This window comes from Artemia sp. Qi Xiang Cuo, chromosome 7 (genome assembly GCF_049724085.1).
Source record: "Artemia sp. Qi Xiang Cuo chromosome 7, ASM4972408v1, whole genome shotgun sequence".
Taxonomy (NCBI): Eukaryota; Metazoa; Arthropoda; class Branchiopoda; order Anostraca; family Artemiidae; genus Artemia; species Artemia sp. Qi Xiang Cuo.
In genome coordinates this window covers 61,461,087-61,481,581 of record NC_142800.1, presented here as the reverse complement: position 1 = coordinate 61,481,581, position 20,495 = coordinate 61,461,087, and the positions used below count along the sequence as shown (strand labels likewise).

At 36.1% G+C, this 20,495-nt stretch overlaps 1 protein-coding gene across 5 annotated transcripts in view; it reads left to right on the top strand.

Moving 5' to 3' along the window:
* Positions 1 to 20,495, top strand: part of LOC148950531 (uncharacterized protein CG43867) — a 355,819-nt gene that overhangs the window by 193,533 nt on the left and 141,791 nt on the right. For all 5 annotated transcript variants that reach the window (XM_089092459.1, XM_089092457.1, XM_089092460.1 and 2 more), the window contains 2 exons: positions 2,331 to 2,461; positions 6,634 to 6,804. In XM_089092459.1, coding sequence (XP_088948585.1) covers positions 2,331 to 2,461; positions 6,634 to 6,804 — 302 coding nt within the window. The remainder of the gene's footprint in view (positions 1 to 2,330; positions 2,462 to 6,633; positions 6,805 to 20,495) is intronic.

Genomic DNA, 20,495 nt, shown 5'->3' with positions numbered 1-20,495 from the left:
TAAGCTTGATTTAATGACCGTAAAAAAAGAAAAAGGGAGAAAAAGTTCTTTTTTCTGTTTTTCTCGGACAACGCAGAATCAAATTTTCTTGAGGAGCGCTTTATTTTTTATAGTAAGGACTCTCTGGGACCCTTATTCTCAATGAAGAGAACACTTCCCTCGCTCCAGAAAATACGATTTTTTCCCTACTACAATATACCGATATGTCATTTAATTTTCCGCTGGGGACCTTTTTCCTTGAATTAAGTGTAGTGGGAAATATCCTACCGAAACCTTTCTTTAAATAAGCTCAACAGGCAATATCCTTTTCCGATTTAGACGTAATGCTGAAAATTTTTGATGTATTTAGGATGTCAAAGGCATGGGTGAATGGGGTTTAAAAGGATTTTATTTCCCTTAGAGATTGATTTTGGAGAAAGCATTGTGTGGTTGAATACAGACATGAAATAGTTCCCAAAGGATATTGGCTTTGGAGTATTAAGTTATTGGCTTGCTTGCATGAGGGATTTTAAACTAAAAAAAAAAAATGTGCTGCATTGTAATGAAACATTTTAAAACCTTCATCTGAGTGAGTTTTCCCCACTCTGAAAAACTAGATATATATCCAGATTTATTCTGAAGTTGAGGACGATCTGAGAGAAAGTATGAGTTTATTGAAGTACATTTTCTATTCAGTTTCTACTGAGGCGTCATGTATGACGGAGTGGGGAAAGGGTGTAGGGCACCTCTTCCCCAATAAAATAGACATCTCCTTAAGAACTGAGATCATTTTGCGAATTTAAGGTGTGAGGTTGCCCCAATTTCATCGATCCAGCTTTACTGACTTTGGTGCAGTTATACAGACTGTGACACATTTTATAATATGTTAGTTTTATTAGATTTTATCTATATCCACCAATTTTTACCGACGCTTCAATTTTTATTCGGTAAAAATGATCAGTCTGTCGGACATTCTAATTACCTTCCTCGGTTCCAAAGTTTTGGTTTTTGACGCATCGTTGATAAACTAGCAGCGGGTTTATTGTTACTCATTGTAGGGCTTATGTCATAAGTACTTAACATGCTGGATTTTTTCTGTCATGGATGACCTGTCTATGGGCCCTAGTTTACTCCTTAGCCTGATAATTGAATAAATTAATTACCCTTTGCAAAATTAGAATTCTTTTTGCAACTTTTTTAGTTTTTCGTTTCCATCCTTCATAAGCCACTAATCATGGTAACATCAGTAGCTGCAACCTAGTAAAGAGTTAACCTCCATGAACAACCTCGGAAAAAGTAACAATCTCAATGAAATTGCATCATCAAAGTCCAGTTTCCTTTTTACATAACAAAGAGATTGTGCAAATGGAGTGCCGATTCTTTCATTTCCTCCCGCGGAAAAAAAAAAATCTTGGCGTGACTAAGGCCAAAGAAGTATCTAAGGAAAATTAGCCAGAAGTGACATAGCCAATCGGTTTTGAACCGTCAAAAAATTTTATACATAGCCTCTCAGTTTTAATTTCTAACACAGGAAATATCTGATTTCTGCTATTTTATCCTACAAATTAGAAATGTTGGGCTAGGTCCAACATGCTATCGAGCGAAAATTACGTGATAGTGATTCGGTTTAGAACCATCGAGTTCCTATGTAAAAAGCGTCCAAAGTGAAAGAACACATTCTTTTCCTCTCTTGCATAAAAGTAGAAGGGCTAGGGGAGAGAAGGGTATACTCTGCAGGTGCAATATTTGTTAAGTGAATTCCCTACTTGTAATATTTAAGCATCATGATCAATAAATTTTTTTTCTTCAAATGAAGGTATAGATTAACATTATGACTAATAACGAACAGAAAATTTTATTTTATATGCGGAGGTTGTTGCCTCCATCAGTTCCCTAAATCTTTACGCTAAAGTTTGATTTTTGCCTTAAATACTTCTAGACCAAAAGCTTTAATGTTAGGGACGGTGATAGACAACCTTCCCGTGGCGCCTCTGCCATTTACCAATCTTAGTCTGCCAATTGGTAGGTGAAAGGTGTTATTTATATGCTCTACTCCAGATCCGGTGTAGGATAATCTATGCTGTGACACTGTTGAAAACAAAGTTTAGTTTTTTCTTTAAAGTACAAGACAAGTTGTAGCGTAAAGAGCAGGAGGCTGAAGGAAGCCGCAGTCCCTCAAATATACTGTCATTCATTTTTGTCCTAAGTTTTTATCTCGCTCTTTACTTTTTTGTAGGATTTTTTTCTTAATTTTTGCGAAGAACTGCCAAATCTAGAGTACATTGGCTGTTCTTAAGATCCTGTTTTAAATGGTAGAATAATTTCAAATAATATTGACGCTTTTTTTTAAGGAGAGGCTGAAACCCTTGATGATTCTTATCATTTGGAAAATCAGGAGCATAATAGCTACCGCCTTCTTCATGAAGAAGATGAATCAAACCAAGACTCTTATGCCTGGTATCAGCCGACTATTCACTACGTGGTAAGTAATCTTCTGATCCTTTTTTTGTGCTAGAGCTGAAATTGGTTGTTTACTACCAATCGGAACTTTAAAAGGCGTTCTAAAGGAAATCGCCAGGAGTATGCGTTGAATCTGCACGGACAATGTGATGGGTATCTAAAATAACATTTTTTTTACTCTATAATCTAGTCTTTTTGTTGCAGTAGTTAAAAAATTTAAAGCACAAAATGGCAAAGGAAGACAAAAAAAGGAAAATGTCCAAATACGTGCTTTTCTCTCTAATTATTTTTCTCAGAAAGAAAAATCTAAAGACAAACAAGAGCTGTGTCCTTAAAAATAGACACTAGACTCGATGTTTTGGGCTTATGTGACAGTCGGTGAAGCTTAGGGGGCTGATATATAGCTAACATAATTAATTTGGAGTCAATTTGTTTTACATATAAAAGTGGTTATGTCTCATAGTATTGTGGATTTCTACTTTGAAATACGAAACTACCCTGGTGAGGAGGTGGAGGGGATTTCAGCTCCCTGGCTTATCTGTTCGTGCGCACCTTGTGATTTGTATACTATTTGACGTTTATGTAAGCAATAAGGGCCATTATTTTACTTAGACAGTTTCGGAGACCAAACTGCCTTTCCATGACAATAAATAAAAGTTCAAATAGGGATAAAATCCTTTTAATAGACAGTGATGATGATAACAGTTAAAAAAAAAATCAACAAAAATACCAGATATTTTGGTCACACATGCAGTGACCGTCATCAGTAGTAAAAACTAAACTAAAACAATTTAAAACAATAGTTTATATACAAAATCAAATAAAACTACATATTATTTAATTCTCTAATTCTTTTCAAAGCAAATGCGGAAGCTAGCCTCTTTGACCTTCATGGATTCGGTTCATTATCGTTCAATGATATAACATTTGGACAAAGGTCAACTACATTGGGTGAATTGAACTTTACTCTGTCAGATTATAATGAATTATCGTAGATAGAATTTAGCCCAACTTCACCTGTGTCACGATTCAAAGCAATGTTCTTGAATAAGATTTTCTTCATTTCAAGAGCTTCACGAAAATTTTGCTTTAAACCCCGATCATAGAAATCAAAGGGACATTGTGTAACAAAATAAAGCCGAAGAAATAGAATTTTTATGTTATAACAATCTCATTTCCAAATTCTGGTTAGTACGTCCCACATATGAGCTTCCGCAAGTACATGGGACCTGATAGACCCCACTTTGTTGCCCTAATGAAGTTAGATCCTTCCCAGAATTTAGAAAATTTGTTCCGTACCATATGTACCTGGGCTAAGTGAAAAACTTAAAAGAATCTTACAGAGTAATAGTCTAAAGGTAGCTTTAAAGATTAATAATACTTTGGGTTGTTTTCTACAACTACAACTTGTGAACTTTAATCTGACAGAGTAAAGTTCAATTCACCCAATGTAGTTGACCTTTGTCCAAACGTTATATCATTGAACTATAATGAACCGAATCCAACAAGGTCAAAGAGGCCAGCTTTCTCTTTTGCTTTGAAAAGAATTAGACAATTAAACAATATGTATTTTTATTTTATTTTGTATATAAACTTTTGTTTTAGTTTAGTTTTTACTACTGATGACGGTCACTGCATATGTGATCAAAATATCTGGTATTTTTTGTGAATTTCTATCACTGTTATCATCATCACTGTCTATTAAAAGGATTGTATCCCTATTTGAACTTTAATTATTTTACTTGAAATTATAATAATATTTGATATTCAGTAAGCGTTTCACTTTTTATTAGATTAACGCAGGCATAGGTAGAGAAGTTTTTTCTTCCGTATCCTACATTGCTTTAGTGACGTATGCTTCTAATTGTTTAATTACGTTAATATTTCTAATTTTCAGAATTTTTCACGTTAAGGTGTAGATCCTCTAATATTGCTATTTAAAATACTAGAACCCTTGATAGTGCAAAAAAAAATCGTACGAATTGTTACTATCACCAAACATGAGGTAAGCTAAATTGTCTCTAGACATATCCTTTCGTATTTAATCATCTTCGTCCTATGGATTTATCCTACTTCCTACGGAGATTTATCCTAGTTTCCAGTATTCAGAGTATATAGTTTTGGGAAGTAATACCCTTCTCCAAAGCTTTCTTTCATCTCCCTGTATTGTCTGTAGTGGTGGTAGATTTGCAATTCCTATAAGCCCCATGATGGAGTGTCTAATTTTCTGTTTCTTCTGTTGTGTAAAGAAAGTGACAAATATATATGCTTAAAATCCCATCCCTATTCTTAAGAGGGACATCTATGTTTTGAATATTGTTAAACAAACAAGTACATCGCTGTCCGCACTGAGACTTCTGACAATTCGTGAAAGTGGCCAGGACACATTTCCTCCTGTATACCTGTCTATGTTAGGCATTATTTGAATATGGGTATCTGGAATGACATGCTTATCATTTCTAGAGAACTAACTGACAAATTTGAGTCTATTCAGAAACGTTCTTTCCTCTTTTATGCCTTATTTCTTACCGCTCTAAAAAGAAGGGCGTGATAGCATTTTCTGATTCTTACAGTGAGTTATCGAAGAAATTTCATCCCCTTTGTAATGGAACATCATAGTAAAATAAAACGGAGAACAATTAACATATTTCCTGAAATAGTATTGTTACTTAGTCCATTTATTAGTACCATTCTATTGGCCTTTAGATATTTAAGCTCTTTTCTGAAGCCTTTAAGTTCTAGTTTTGTACTTTTTTTTTTTTTTTATATTGGATGTTTCTTTTCTTGTCATCTGTGTTTAGTTTGTTTCATTTAATGTTATATTTATTTGAGTCGCTTTGTGCTTATGTTTCGTGTTTTGATTTCTGTATTTTTTTTTTCTGCCAATGAAGGCGAATTCGCCTTCATTTGCTTATGATTCAGTTTTCTTCTTCAATTTTCTTTATTCGTAAAACCTTAATTTTTCAATTTTATTCATAAAGCATCTAGTTAGAGAATCGGTTTGTCTTTCCTGCGAATATTTAGCTGACGAATTTTACCCGGAAATAAATGTTACATTCGGGAACCAAGCTTCTTCGTTGCGCAGGGGATTTAATACAATTGATAAATGGCAAGGCAGCAACAGACTTCTTGAAAATATGCCTGAGGTTGGAATTACAACAAAAATAAAAAAAGAAAACTAATTAGATACACAGAGAGATGTTAGAAATTCGACCGGAAAGGATTATCTCGCATAAAAGCTCCATCAACTCCCACAGATGCAGTATAGTTTGCCCTTTACTCGAAAAAAAAGGTCAGGAACACATATGACATTTGTTTGAATCCAAGATTTGAACCTGACATTTTATCTTATTGTTGATTCTGAATGTCATAAAGAGCAAGTTGTGCTATGATATTTAAATGAGAAAAAGGTTAGTTGTGTTGGGCAGCAGCCGTTCTCTCAAACGAAATATTGACAGCTTAATTTTCTTGAGTTTTTTTTTGTTATAGCAGAAAGACATTTTTCTTATTGTCCTTGATAATTTAAAATATGCATTGGAATAGTGTTTAAGTATTTTGCATTGGAACAGCTATACATATGATAGCATGCAACAAGGGACTGAAGCATGTTATAAAAAATAACATGCTTCAGTCGCTTGATCAGTGTGATTTCAATGCAACGGTCAAGATTTTGTTCGATACCATCTTGGGTCATGTTAAAGAATACATTTCGGTTTTGAGGACCCGAAAAAGCTTGTCTCGTAGTTCAGTATATTTCTAATCAGAGACTGCATCTAATGTATTAAAAATATATACTCCCCAACTCGCTGTGTTTGCCGGTTCTACACAATCCCTCGAACTCTCAGTCTTAGAACTTTTTTTTCGATAGGATTAGTGTTGCTAAGTTTTCTTAACCACGGAATTAAAAATGATTCAAACATATTTAAAACAGGACCTCTCAAGATTTAAAAACATTCAAAGACGGACTTTGTGTCTCAAACTAGTGTTCGATGTGATCTTCCACAACTTTATACGTTTGCCAGTTAGATACCACCCTCCCCCCCCCCAATTATGAATTTTAAATTTATCTTGTTTTTGGGACCAAGGAGGGCAATTGAGATATTGCTTATTGAAGAGGATTGACGGGATTGTAAAAATTATATCTGAAATCTGGTATGTAAATTATTATTTTATAAATTCCTATGTTTGCTCTAGAGTGGCGAACCACCAAATAGCGTTGAAGATGATCGTGTTACTGTGACTGCACGTGATAACTCAGTAAGCCCAACCGGAATTGATTGGCGAAAGAGGTGCGTGGAGCTTGAAGATTCTTTGAGAAATTTTAGAGACCAAGCTGGGTCGATCAGAGAACTTCTCAAAAACAAGGTAAGTAAGGGCTCAGATATCGGTTCTTTTAAGCCAGTGACTTCTTTCTCGACATTTAAGTTACCAAAATTCAAAAGTGCCCTTTCCAGAATTGGGGTGAACAGCGAGAGAGTGTTGGATCTAGCTTCCAGAAACCATAATACTTTGTTGATAGATGGGAAGAGCTGGGTAAATAATCTTAAACATCATATAGAACTATGGAAGCAAATCTATCGAGATATTGATAAAGATAGACTGAACTGGGTCTGAATACGAATATTGAGATAAATCCCCCCTAATGGCGGTTTTTTATTCCGTTTTTGGTGGTGTCGCTATTTCTCCCTATTCCCGTCTAAATTTTATTCGTGGTAACAAGATTGATTATAGATGCCTGAATTTCAGTTGCGGGATACATCTCATTGAAGAAAGGTAACGAAACAAATTAGGTATCAGTCGTTATTATGGATATTTAACCAACCTTTACTCTGTGTTTCATGGCAGGATTAATTAAGAGAGTTATTTGAAGATAGTAGGAGAATTCTGCTGGGATTATTGAAAGATAACTTTACGTATCGAAGAGTTAAGCTCTGAAATTATTCATTTTGCCATATTCCCTCATTAACAGAAAAGAGTAGGGAAAAATCCATTAATAAAACGTGATTATAACAAAATTACAAATTTAATGAATGGAGAGTAAAGCTTGATGTGCCAGCTAATTCACAAATAAATCGAAAATAACGCCAAGTAACATCTAGATCTTTAGACAAACACAAAAGGATCAAACGAGAAAACAAAAGACAAATCAAAGAGGAAAAAACTGGATAATTCCTTCATAATGCAATCCAAATTAAAAGTAATCTATCATCATCTAACAATCTGTCATAAAGTGATAACTATTGAAACTTCTTATTGTCCAGATAAGTGCAATACTCTTGTACTTACGGCAGAACATGCCGTAGCATGTCTCCGTGTCAGCTGTGTCAAGCTTGCTGTACTATAGGACAATTATAGCAAGCATGTACTCACTAAACTATTGTTCCCTGGCTGTGCTCCATGCGCTATATATTTTGCCACTTTGGTATTCTTGTCTCAAACGGAGCAGTTGAAAATTCGTTGGGGATTTTGTCCTTACTTGAAATTTCCTTTTCTTGCAAGAATAGTTTTATTTTCGAAAAACATTTCTGTTCCTGTCCCATTATATTTCATGAATTATGTAGGGTACAATGTCTTAAATACGAATGTAAATTATTTATTTCATTTTCTGCCACTATTTACGAGTGTTATTTGGATTAATACTCTGTTTTGTATTGCTTAGAAGTTGATTTTTTGTTTCTATTTTTAGGTTCATTTCTTTTCTTTATTTTGTATGTCTGTAAGGGGCAAAAGTAAGCTTATCTTATTTAAATAGCAGTTAAGGAGTTACCTTTGTTAACTGACGTTTGTGAGAAAAAAACAGCTGAAGTATCTGGACGCCTCTGGTTTGGCATGACCACCCCACGCTTTCATTTTTAATCTTAAAATATTGTATTTTTCGAGTAGCATGAAAAAAGTTATTTTTCTCTTTTGGATAAAAACATTTGACTAATAAAGCTTTTTTTCTTACATATGTTTGTGTTAATTCGAAGGATTGTAATAATAAGTTCAATAATAATAAGATCAATTTTCTCACTTCATATGATCACGTTGCTTTAATATTTTGTGGATAATTTTGTTGGGTTATGTGCTCTCCTCGGTTTTGGTATTCTAAATATTGCTAGGAAATATTATGATTAATTCCTCTTTTTTAGTCAGTAATCTAGTATTTAATAAAAGCTTAAAAATAATGGAAGGACGGACGATGATATCTCAACAGTTTCTCGAGCCTATTTAAGGCCCAGTCACAATGCTGTTTGATGCTGTCACAATGCGCTAATTTAAGCTAATAAGATTTTTCATAGGATTTTCTGATTGGTTTAATACGGTAAAAATTCTGATTGGGTCAAATTAGCGCTAGCTATATCTCGGCATTATTAAAATGTCATTGTGAGTAGGCCTTTAACAATATGAAATTTCTCTTTCTTATCCCATTCTAATTAAAATTATCCCCTAACTTTTTAACAAAATTTGACCTCTAATAAAAGCATTAGCTTGATAAACTTTCCTTTGTAAAAAATAACTAGCGTAAAAGTTCCCCTTCGTTTTAAAACTATTTTAATTTTTAATCCCAGTCCTAATTCCCTTTTAATTAGCATTTTGACGATCTGTTGTGAATTCAGCTTTTCTCCTCTAGTGCTCATGGAGCTGATTGTTTTAATTATTCAGAGTTGCTCATGGATTTTGTACGCTTCTCTTTTGCGCAATCCCCTTTTAGGGAACTATCCCTTTTCACAGAAAATAGTAAAGACTCAATCAGTCTTCCTTTTTGAGATCTTGTGACAATGTTTTATGAAAAATGGGTTAGATTATACTTTAATAATTGAATCAGATGAAATGGATGCAAATTTAAAAGGGGAAGATCTAGGAAGGATTCTGTTTAAGGTACAGTTTTCTCTCATAGCCTTTGAAGCTCTTGAAAATTTGAAAGGGATGAAGATTGGGATAATGAGTCCCCATCCTCTTCCGGTGATGACCCCCCCTCCCCAAAAAAAGAAGGAAAAATATTGTTAGAAATGTCAGAAAATATAAAAATTTAACAAATACTTGCCCTCCCACTTCCATTATATTAATTTTTGAGTTTAAAAGGAGATAAAGTAAATTAAAGTATTGAAACATTTACAAATTTAAACATAATTAGAAGTCTTAAGACTTAATAAATTTTGCTTTGGATACAACCCTTTGCTTTTGCTTTGGATACAATCTTCTGTCCTCTTCACCAAATTTTAGGTTGTATGCAGCAATTTCATAGGCCTCATTTAGTGTGCTGCTTGATGATTTGTTGCGCAATAAAGTCGATCTATACATCAACGTCTTTATCATTAACTGTATCGTATTGAACAACAATTGGGACATCTTGTGATGGAGCACCGTTTGAAGTCTAGATATTCTGGGGCTTATCAGGATCCTGGGGACTTTGGATAGGTTAGCTTGAAGCCTTCTCATGGAAAATTTTAAGTTTTAGACAATGTGTAATTTTTAAAACACTACCTTCATGGCCATCATAGTTGCCACCTAGATCCTTCCCTCCCCCTAAAAAAAGCCAACAAATATATTTCTTGTGTTTCATTTGTAAAAAGCTGTGACGAGTTCCCGTTGTAGAAGTCCTATCCCGCGGGTAAGTTTGTATATGACAACCAATTACTAGAAGGAGATTCCTCTAAGATTGTAATTAAGAAGAATAGCCAAACCGTTCGCAACTTCTCAATTTGTTTGCCTAAGTACTTTATGGAAATTATTGATAATTTTCTGAGTAGTCTTGATGGTTTTCCTAAAGCTCTTGGACCAGCTTTAGGCCTGATGACGAATATACAGCTACGAGACCATAGACTGCGAAAGTGTTTGTTTAAGCTTAAAATCAATTTGTAATGCACCTCGAATAGTCCCTTGCTTAATGACTTCAACTACTGTCGACCTACTGTTCCGCCCCGGGTGTCACAAGACCTTGCTAAGCCACTGTATAAAACAAAAAGTTTTCAACTGAAACTAAGGATCAACATTAAAACTTAAAACGAACAGAACTTATTTCGCATAAATAGAAAAGTTAATAGCAGTGTTTTTTATAAATTAAATTTTAATCAAAAACGAGCATAGATTAATTTAGAAAAAAATAAAGTTTTTCCGACGGAAGTAAAGAGCAAAGTTGAAACTTAAAACGAACAAAAATATTCCAACACACAGCCTATCTAACACATATCAATAAAATTAATGCAAATAAATCAACTGGCGATATTTCCCTGTGTTTGTAGGATTACAGAATTAAGAATCTACGGTCTGATCTAAATTCATTCCTAATTAAGAATCTGCTGTCCGATTTAAATTCATAAGTAACTAACCTTAAAATTTTAATTCTTTCCTTTTCCCTGACGACTTAAACCATTATTCGTAGCTACCTCTTCTTAATCTCCCCTTTTTACATTAACGTTAGAACCATCCATACAGTAATATATTTTTTATTCTTCTTCTTTTCTATGTAATATTGGAGACAAAATGAAAATCCTCCTTTCAAATCAATAATGTAGTCTGTGTAAACATCTTTCTAGGTAATACAACAGAGAGAATAAAAGACGAAGGGTCTATACAAGCTATGAGGGGCTATTAGACAGGGTTGTTTCGACAAGACAGAGAAAGCTTATTTAGTACGGGATGTTTGCAATTTAGTTATCCAAACATAAAATCCGTAATACAAGTCTTGGACCACCAGTTAGAAGTAACATAATAGTAATTATAACTGTTATAACATGCCATTTTTTTTTTTTTACCAGAAAAATCGAAGAGACACTTATAAGTATCTCAAGTTTTTTCCAATCAATAAAGCCAGGTGAAATATTGTATGGTTCTAGTACCAAAAAAATCTAACAACGTATACAATGTGCTTGCGTTGGCCTTATTTATAACCTCTCTACTCTTCACACCAAGTTTTATTGTGCTTAAAAAATATCTCTTGTTCCATCTCAACGGCCTTTGTGTTTGAACAGTTGTTCTCAAAGAGTCGGGGTAAAGAATCCAACTTTAGCTTAAAGAGCGGGAGGTTTAGTAGGGTGCAGCCTCCGTGATATTCAGAATGTTTTCATTTTTAGTTTTAATGTTGCCCTTTACTTTGATTTGAAATATTTTTTTATTTAGTTTCTTTTCATTTTAATAGCATTCTCGGGGTTACCCAGATGCGAGGAAAGATATCACCCCTCAAATCTGTCTTTCAATCAAAATTTTACTTTTGGGCAGCAATGCTTTGAATGAAAGTGCTCACTTAAGGTTTTTGCCTTTTGAAATCAAACATAATTACACAAAATAAACTATCACCTTCGCTATAAGCATAATATATATTGAAGACGAACAAAGGTTAATCCGTCATTGTCTCAATATCCATTCAGTTTATAAGAACAATGAGAAATTTTACATTTTATGAATAGTGGTTATAGGGTTCTCCTACATGATGAATTTTATTGCAAAGTTTTTATCAAGATTGCATCCCTTTTTGAGAATTTAATCCCTTTTTCTATGATTATGCATATTTTTCATTTACCAATAGAAGTGATGAAAACTTTAAAATTAATACATTTTACATATTTAAAATCAGCTCAGTGGCGGATCCAGGGTAGGGGCGAGGGGGCGTGCGCCCCCCGTTCGTAGTCTAAAGTAGTGTAATTTACTTCATTAACGCAAGTTTGCGTTAAATAAACTTGCTCCTAATGGAAGTTTATCAGATCAACCTATTTTGCCCCCCCCCTAAAAAAATCCTGGATCCGCCCCTAAATCAGCTTGAACAATAGATTTTGTTGTTGCATATACTGTAAAAAAGCTTTGTTTTCTAGAGTTTCGGTTTCTATTGACAAAGGTCTCTCTTTCCTCATAACTTGTTGCTACGAGCTGTGTTCCTTATAACTGTAATTCAAGTTTAATATTCGTATAAAAGCTTGGGAATGATAATCGTCCTTAAAAAAATCCACCACATTAGCAAAACATTTATTATGAGGGGACGTCTGAGATACCAAAAATTAATTACAAGGTCATCTTTTCCGCTGTTTTCAAGATGAGGCCTTTGAACAAATCTTTTTCATAGTAATATTTCCCACAGACGCCGACGGGGGTCCGGGTGGTCGTATAAACTTTGGAGGGGGTTCATTCGATTGAGAATCAAAAGTTCTAGCGCCCTTTCCAAGTGTCGAAGGTGGTCGAAGTGCAACCAGTCACTTTTTTCCCCAAATGCATCCGATCAAAATTTTGAGATAACTATTTTGTTCAAAATTGTCTCAAAGTCAAATAATTGTGCCTCCGTGGTTGACAAAACCTCCCACAGCCCCTGGGGGAAGGGCTGTAATTTTTGCAAGTTGGCCATGGTTAAAAGATAAAGGTTTTTATTGGGAAAAGGGGGTAGGTTTGATCCTGGGTCTTAATAACGGTATGGGGTACTAAGGTGAAGCTTCAAGGAAATATTGAAAGAGATGCCGAACACAATCAAAACCCCCAAATGTGCTTGCTGGTTATCAAAAAGGAATATCAGCAATATCTAAGTAACGGCTGAGGGTATTAAGTTGAAACTTCCAATGTATATTGAGGTGATATTGAAGAGTGATTGCAGGGCACTAAACTCCCTCCTTTTCTTTCCCTTTTTAGGTGCCCCGTCTCTTTAACACCGATCAAAATTTTAACATTGTCATTTTATTCAAACTGGTCTAAAGTTCTAATAGCTATGCCTCCGATCATGCCATACCCCCCCCCCCCCAAGCCCTAGGGCAAGGATTGTAAACTCTCCAATTTGCCCAATGTTTACATGCAAGATTTATCATTATAAAAATCGGAAATGTTTAAATCTGGGTGTATACGAAAAGGCTAAGGGTATGAAGGTGAAACTTTGAGAGGTATTTTAAACTAAATTTAGGCACAATGTGCATCCAGTTTATCAAACAGGTGGATCTGCAGTGCCTCAACAACAGCTGAAGGTTTTAAATTGAAATTTCAGGACATGTTGAGTGAGGGGCATGTTGAAAAACGGCTTGAGGTCTTCAAGCCCCCCTGCCATGCCCTTTTTAGCCGCCCTCTCCCCAAAGGCATCTGATCAGAATTTTGTATAACGATATTGCTCAAAATAGTCGAAATATCAACTAATTATGCCCTGGAGGAAAACATAACCCCCCCCCCCGCCACTAGGGTAAGTTCATTGTTTATATATAATGTTGATTATTGGGAAAACAAGACATGTGTGATCCTGATTCTCCAACAAGTGTAAGAGTATTAAGGTAAAATTTTTATAAAATGTTGGGGGGGGGGGATGTCTAACAAAATCAAAACATTCTATGCAGGAGGGTTGTCAAAAGAGCAAAACAACAATATCTAAGGAATGGCTTGCGACTTCGACTACTTGCGACTGCATCTATGACTACTTGGGACTACTTGCAAGTTTGACTACTTGCGACTTCGACCACCTCTACTTGAGGCTGGGACTGCGACTGCTCGTGGCTGTGACTGCTTGCAACCGTCACTGCGACTACTTGCGACTGCGGCTACTTGTAAAAGTTTATGCGACTATTTGTATCTGCTAATGCGATTACATGTGGAATTGACTATTTGAGACTATAACTACTTCTGATTGCAAACACTAGCGGATACGGTTTCTTTTGCTATTCTGTTTAATTTTCAAAGGTCTGAAAATATAAGAGAGTTAGATTGAAAAATTATTCTAAAATGAAGAAAGGAAGTGGAAGAAGAACTCAACATATCAGTGTTACAGTGCATTGACACGTTACAACGAGAAATAAAAACGTGTTGCCAAGGCAAGAGACAAGGAACTTGTTAAAGAGTTAAGAAACTGAAGTGCTAAAATTAGTGGGCTTTTTAGTTGAGAATCACGAAGAAATATCTCCAGGAGACATGTTAAATGAAATCCTACGTCTGAGGAGGTTTTTTTACAAGTGGCAAACGTTGCTGAAGAAGTGGCTCTGAAGTCGAGTTCTTTGAGACTACTGCAGTTTATAGTTGAATATATATATATATATATATATATATATATATATATATATATATATATATATATATATATATATATATATATATATATATATATATATATATATATATATATATATATATATATATATATATATATATATATATATATATATATATATATAGTCACGCAAGTGTGACTACTTGCGACTGCAATTAGAACAACTTGCGACCACGAGTGCGACAACACATGACTGTAAATGCTCAGCTTGTGAATGTGACTACTACTGTTAGTGTTGCTGCTGCTACTGCAATTGCGACTCTGATAGTAAATACCAATCCAACTTCTACTATTACACCTAAAACTTTTGAACTGAAGCAAACAAATTTAACTGCATCCTGCTTATTGAAATGGCATAGGGCATACAGTTTGTCAAAAGGTCTTATCGGCATCATCCCATGAATGACTAAGGTCATTAAATTGTAAACGTCATTGAATATTAAGAGGGATGTTACATCAAGAGACACCAGGTCCAACAAAATTGTCCAAAGGGCGTATCTGAGCGTGTGTATTTTGATATCTGGAATGGCTATGGGCATTAAGTTGAAAGTTAACAGAATGTTAAGAGGATTTTAAACAGAATCATTAAGAACGGAATGTTTTCAGTATATCAAGCACAGTTAGGGAAGGTTATTAAGTTGAAACATTTACAGGTTGATCTTAAATAGGGCGCCAATAATTGACCGAATTGACCAATTTATTTTAAAAAAGAGTGAAAACAAGAAATGAGGGTACCAGAAAAATTTTTAGGGGGCTCGGGGGTCTCCCTGGCCCCCGGATCCGCCAGTGATCTTAAAGACACTATTTGCATCTCAGTTGATAATGGGCGTAGCTGTAATATCTCAGGAACGGCTAAGATTATTACGTTGAAACTTCCAGGAAATGTAGATTGGGATGTTGAACTAAATCAAAAGACACCATAAAGATTCTGGTTGTCAATAGATAGATAGATAGATAGATATTTATTGCAAAACAAAAGCCTCTTTGGGCCATGGCAAAAACAAACACAGTTGCATATAAAGTCAAAACACATGATAATAACATATATAACAATAACTAAACATAGCCCATAGCAAATAAAAATAAAATAATATAACAATTGCAACACAAAAGCACACATCTAAACAACAACAACAAAAAAAAAAATAATACATTATACACACTTCGATCTTTACTATAAAAATATCAAGCCTTCCAATCACTTTCGACTATTAAAAAGGGCACTAGGCCTTTCGATTTCCAATCGAATGAGCCCTTTTGGAAACGACAACGCTTTCTATAAACACCTTATATGCCCCCAGGTCATAAATTACAACCCTTACCCTAAGGTCTGTCAGGGGGGTGGTCATCCTCTAAGACCGAATTTCCAGAACTTTAAACTACGTTAAACAACATGGCTATCTCAAAATCTTGATTGGATGTGTTTGGGGAAATGGTGAGCGTGAGAAGGTGTTAGTCGCCTTCCAATCACTTTCGACTATTAAAAACGGCACAAGCCAGTCCAATTCCCAATTGAATGAGCTCTATTCGAAGTTTCGACGAGAAATCTTCGATACGAAGTGCCCTGCTGTAAAGGAAAAAATTAATAAATAATACATTGTTCCAACATCGTTCTTATATGTCCCCACAGCATACTTAACACCTTTGTTCTGAGGGCTGTGGGAGAGTGTCCTCCTCTTTACTTAGTCCCCGTTTCTTGTCTTTTTCTCGAGTGCCCCCGTTCTTTACGTAGGAAGCGCGATCGTGCTGCCTATGATTTATGCAACAACTTTCTGTATAAACCTTATATGCCACCAGGGCATAACTTACGACCCTTGCACTGAGGGCTCTGAGTGGGTTATCATCCTAAAAGACCTATTTTCCGGAACGTTCAATTGCGTTGAACAAAATTGATATCTCAAAATTTTGATTGGATGTGTTTTGGAAAATGGTGGGCATGAGAGGGGCGTTAGTCGCTATCCAATCACTTTCAACTATTAAAAAGGGCACTAGCCCTTTCAATTTCAAATCGAATGAGCCCTCTTCGAAGTTTCTACGAACACGCTTTCAATAAAAACTTTATAGGCCCCAGGGAATAACTTACAACCCTTTCCCTGAGGGCTGTGGGGGGAGGGGTTGTCTTCCTTAAAGATCTAATTTTCGAAACATTCAACCACGCTGAATAAAATGACTATCTAAAAATGTTGATTAGATGGGTTTTGGGAAATGGTGGGCATGAGAGAAGGGTGAGTTGTCCTCCAATAACTTTTGATTATTAAAAAGGGAACTAGCCCTTTGAATTTCAAATCGAATGAGCCCTTTTTCAAGTTTCTACGACAAAGATTTCAATAAAAACCTTATATTTTCACATGGCATAACTTATAATCCTTGCTCTCAGGGTTGTGGGGAAGTTTCCTCCTCAAAAATATATTTTCTATCTGGAAATCAACTAGCTTACGCTGAACAAAATAGCTATCTCAAAACTTTTATTGGATGTGTTTGGGGGATTGATGGGCGTGGGGGGGTCTAGTTGCCCTCCAATCACTTGCGACTATTAAAAAGGGCACTAGCCGTTTGAATTTCCAATCGAATGAGCCTTTTTTGAAGTTTCTACGACAATACCTTCTATAAAAACCTTATATGCCCCCAGGGCATAACTTAAAACACTTACCCTGAGGGTTGTGGGGAAGTGTCCTCCTCAAAAAAATAATTTTCATCCCGAAACTAACTACGCTGAACAAAATGGCTATCTCAAAATTTCGATTGGATGTGTTTGTGGGAATGATGGGCGGGGGGGGGGGGGGTTGTTGCCTTCCAATCACTTTCGACTATAAAAAAGGGTACTATCCCGTCGAATTTCCAATCGAATGAGCCTGTTCTGAAGTTTCTACGACAATTCCTTCTATAAAAACCTGATATGCCACCAGGGCATAACTTAAAACCCTTGCCCTGAGGGTTGTGGGGGAGTTTCCCCCCCAGACACATATTTCTATCGTGAAATCAACTACGCTGAACAAAATGGCTATCTAAAAATTTTGATTCGATGAGTTTGGGGGACGGCGGGGCGTGGGGGGGATTTGTAGTTGCGCTCTAATCACTTTTGACTATTAAAAAGGGCACTAGAACTCTCAATTTCCAATCGAATAAGCCCCTTTGAAGTTTCTACGAAGACCCCTTCCATATGAAGTGCCCAGCTCTAAAGTAAAAAAATAATAGATAGTACATTGTGCCAACATCGTTCTTATATGCCCTCAGGGCATAACTTAAAATCGTTGCCCCGAGGGTTGTGGGGGAGTGTTCTCAAAAACCTATTTTCTATCTGGAAATCAACTACACTGAACAAAATGGCTATCTCAAAATTTTGATTGGATGTGTTTAGGGAAATGATGTGCGGGGGGGGGGGGGCTAGTTGCCCTACAATCACTTTCGACCATTAAAAGTGAACTAGCGCTTTGAATTTCCAATCGAATGAGCCTTTTTTTAAGTTTCTACGACAAGCCTTCTATAAAACCTTATATGCCCCCAGGGTAGAGCTTAAAACCCTTGCCCTGAGGGTATTGGGGGGTTATCCTCCTCAAAAACATATTTTCCATCTGGAAATCTACTACGCTGAACAAAACGGCTATCTCAAAATTTTGATTGGATGGGTTTGGGGGAATGATGGGCCCGGGGGGGTGCTAGTTGCCCTCCAATCACTTTCGACTATTACAAAGGGCACTAGAACTCTCAATTTCCAATCGAATGATTCCCTTTTGAAGTTTCTACGACGACCCCTTCCATATGAAGTGCCCTGCTCTAAAGGAAAAAAATAATAGATAGTACATTGTGCCAACATCGTTCTTACGTGCCCTTAGGGTATAACTTAAAACCCTTGCTCCGAGGGTTGTGGGGGAGTGTCCTCAAAAACCTATTTTCTATCTGGAAATCAACTACACTGAACAAAATGGCTATCTCAAAATTTTGATCGGGATGTGTTTTTGGGAAATGATGTGCGTGGGGGGGGGGCTAGTTGCCCTCCAATCACTTTCGACTATTAAAAAGAACACTAGCGCTTTTAATTTCCAATAGAATGAGCCTTTTTTGAAGTTTCTACAACAGCGCCTTCTATAAAAACCTTATATGCCCCCAGGGTATAACTTAAAACCCTTGCCTTGAGGGTTGTGGGGGAGTGCCCTCCTCAAAAATATATTTTCAATGTGGAAATCAACCACGCTGAACAAAATGATTATCTCACACTTTTGATTGGATGTGTTTAGGGGAATGATTGGCGTGGGAGGGGGGTTATTTGCCCTTAAATTCCTTTTGACTACTGAAAAAGGCACTAGCAACTCCAATTTCCAGTTGAATGAGCCCTTTTTGAAGTTTTTAAGACAACTCCTTTGTTACAGAGTGCCCGGCACATGAAAAAATAATACATTATGCCAACATTGTTCATTACTTAGGCAGCGCTAGCGCGCTGCCTATGATATAAAGTTGGTTTGTAGTAAATAGCAAGAAATCAGTAGAAAGGTTTTTTTTTTAAAAATAATGACTCATATTATCTTTAGTTCCCTAGAGCTCCCCCCACCCTCCTATGTGTAACTTGACCAATTCAGTCTCTGTAAAAAGCGATATCTTATTGCCTATTCCTTTCCTTACTCACTTTGAAAGCTGTTTCCAGAGGGACAAAACTTTTCCAGCTTTGTGTCGCATGTCTAAACATTGAAATGGGCGTATCATTGGAACGATCTTATATCTTAATGTTTCTCAACTTTGACACTTTCATGCATTGTTAACTTTTCACTCTCCCTCTTACTAAGCTTTGTCAATTTCCCTCTCACGTCTTCCAACAAAAAAAGAAGCATTGATATATCTTGTGAGACTGTCCAAAAAAAACTGTTTCTCTGATTGAGATATCTCAAGTTTTTTGTCGCTAGATAATTTGGGCCGTCTTCTGATATAACGCAACGGGACAATTGACCAAGTGAAGTGAATGGCTTCACGTACCGTAAGAAATAGAACAGCCAAAGTGCGGGTAATCTTTGCAGCTGTAAATAGTATGGAAGAAAGGAAGATACGTTTCCGAATAAGATTTGGGCAACTATTCGACCAGACTTGAATATTGGAAGCCACGGTAATGACAGCGGTCAAGTACGGCTGCGAAAAGTTGGCCCTTCGAAACGGCAGTGCTTATATGCTAGATGATTTCCAGAGGAACTGTCTGAGGATAGTTTTAGCCTACTAATTCGTTTGGCTGACGGTATATCAAACAATGAGCTGTACGAAAAATGTCGGTCTGTAAAATTATTAGGGCTATGATGAAAGAAAGGTTAAAATGCAGTGGAGTTCTGGCCTCTCTTGCACCCAAGTAGAATGCTAATAATGAATTCTCGGCCTTTATGTTCCTTCCTATGCTATTCTCGGCCTTTATGTTCCTTCCTATGCTATTCTAGGGGTTTATGTTCCTTCCTATGCTATTCTGAGGGTTTATGTTCCTTCCTATGCTATTCTAAGGGTTTACGATCCTTCCTATGCTATTTGGGGCCTTTATGTTCCTTCCTGTGCTATTTCGGGCCTTTACGTTCCCTCCCATGCTATTCTAAGGGTTTATGTTCCCTCCCATGCTATTTGGTGCCTTTACGTTCCTTCCTATGCTATTATAAGGGCTTATGTTCCTTGGTGTCTTTCCAGAGCATGTACTTGACGATGGAGAAAAAGGGTTAAAGTGATTAGCAATTACGAGCGGGGATTCCCTTTTTGTTTTTTTTTTAAATCGAAAACTAGAGATTGTCAAATTGCGTATTTAGGAATGGTTTTGTAGGGAAAGCTGTCTATCACTCATGTGTTATCCACAGCTCCGTTTCTTTAGGATTTGCGAATATGATCCTATTAAGGTGGAGAAAAAAAAGAAAAGCGTTTAGCATTTGCGAATACTTCGATGTTTTGTCAATTTAAAATAGTTTAGAAATAAAAAAATTTAACAAGAAATGACTGAAAAGTGTTTTGGGGGAGATGAGTTGATTGTGTACTGTATAATACACAAGTGACGTTTGGACAGTGTTGTCAACTGTTGTCTGATTCCGTGTGGTTTTTCTTTACTTAGTGCTCATTAAAA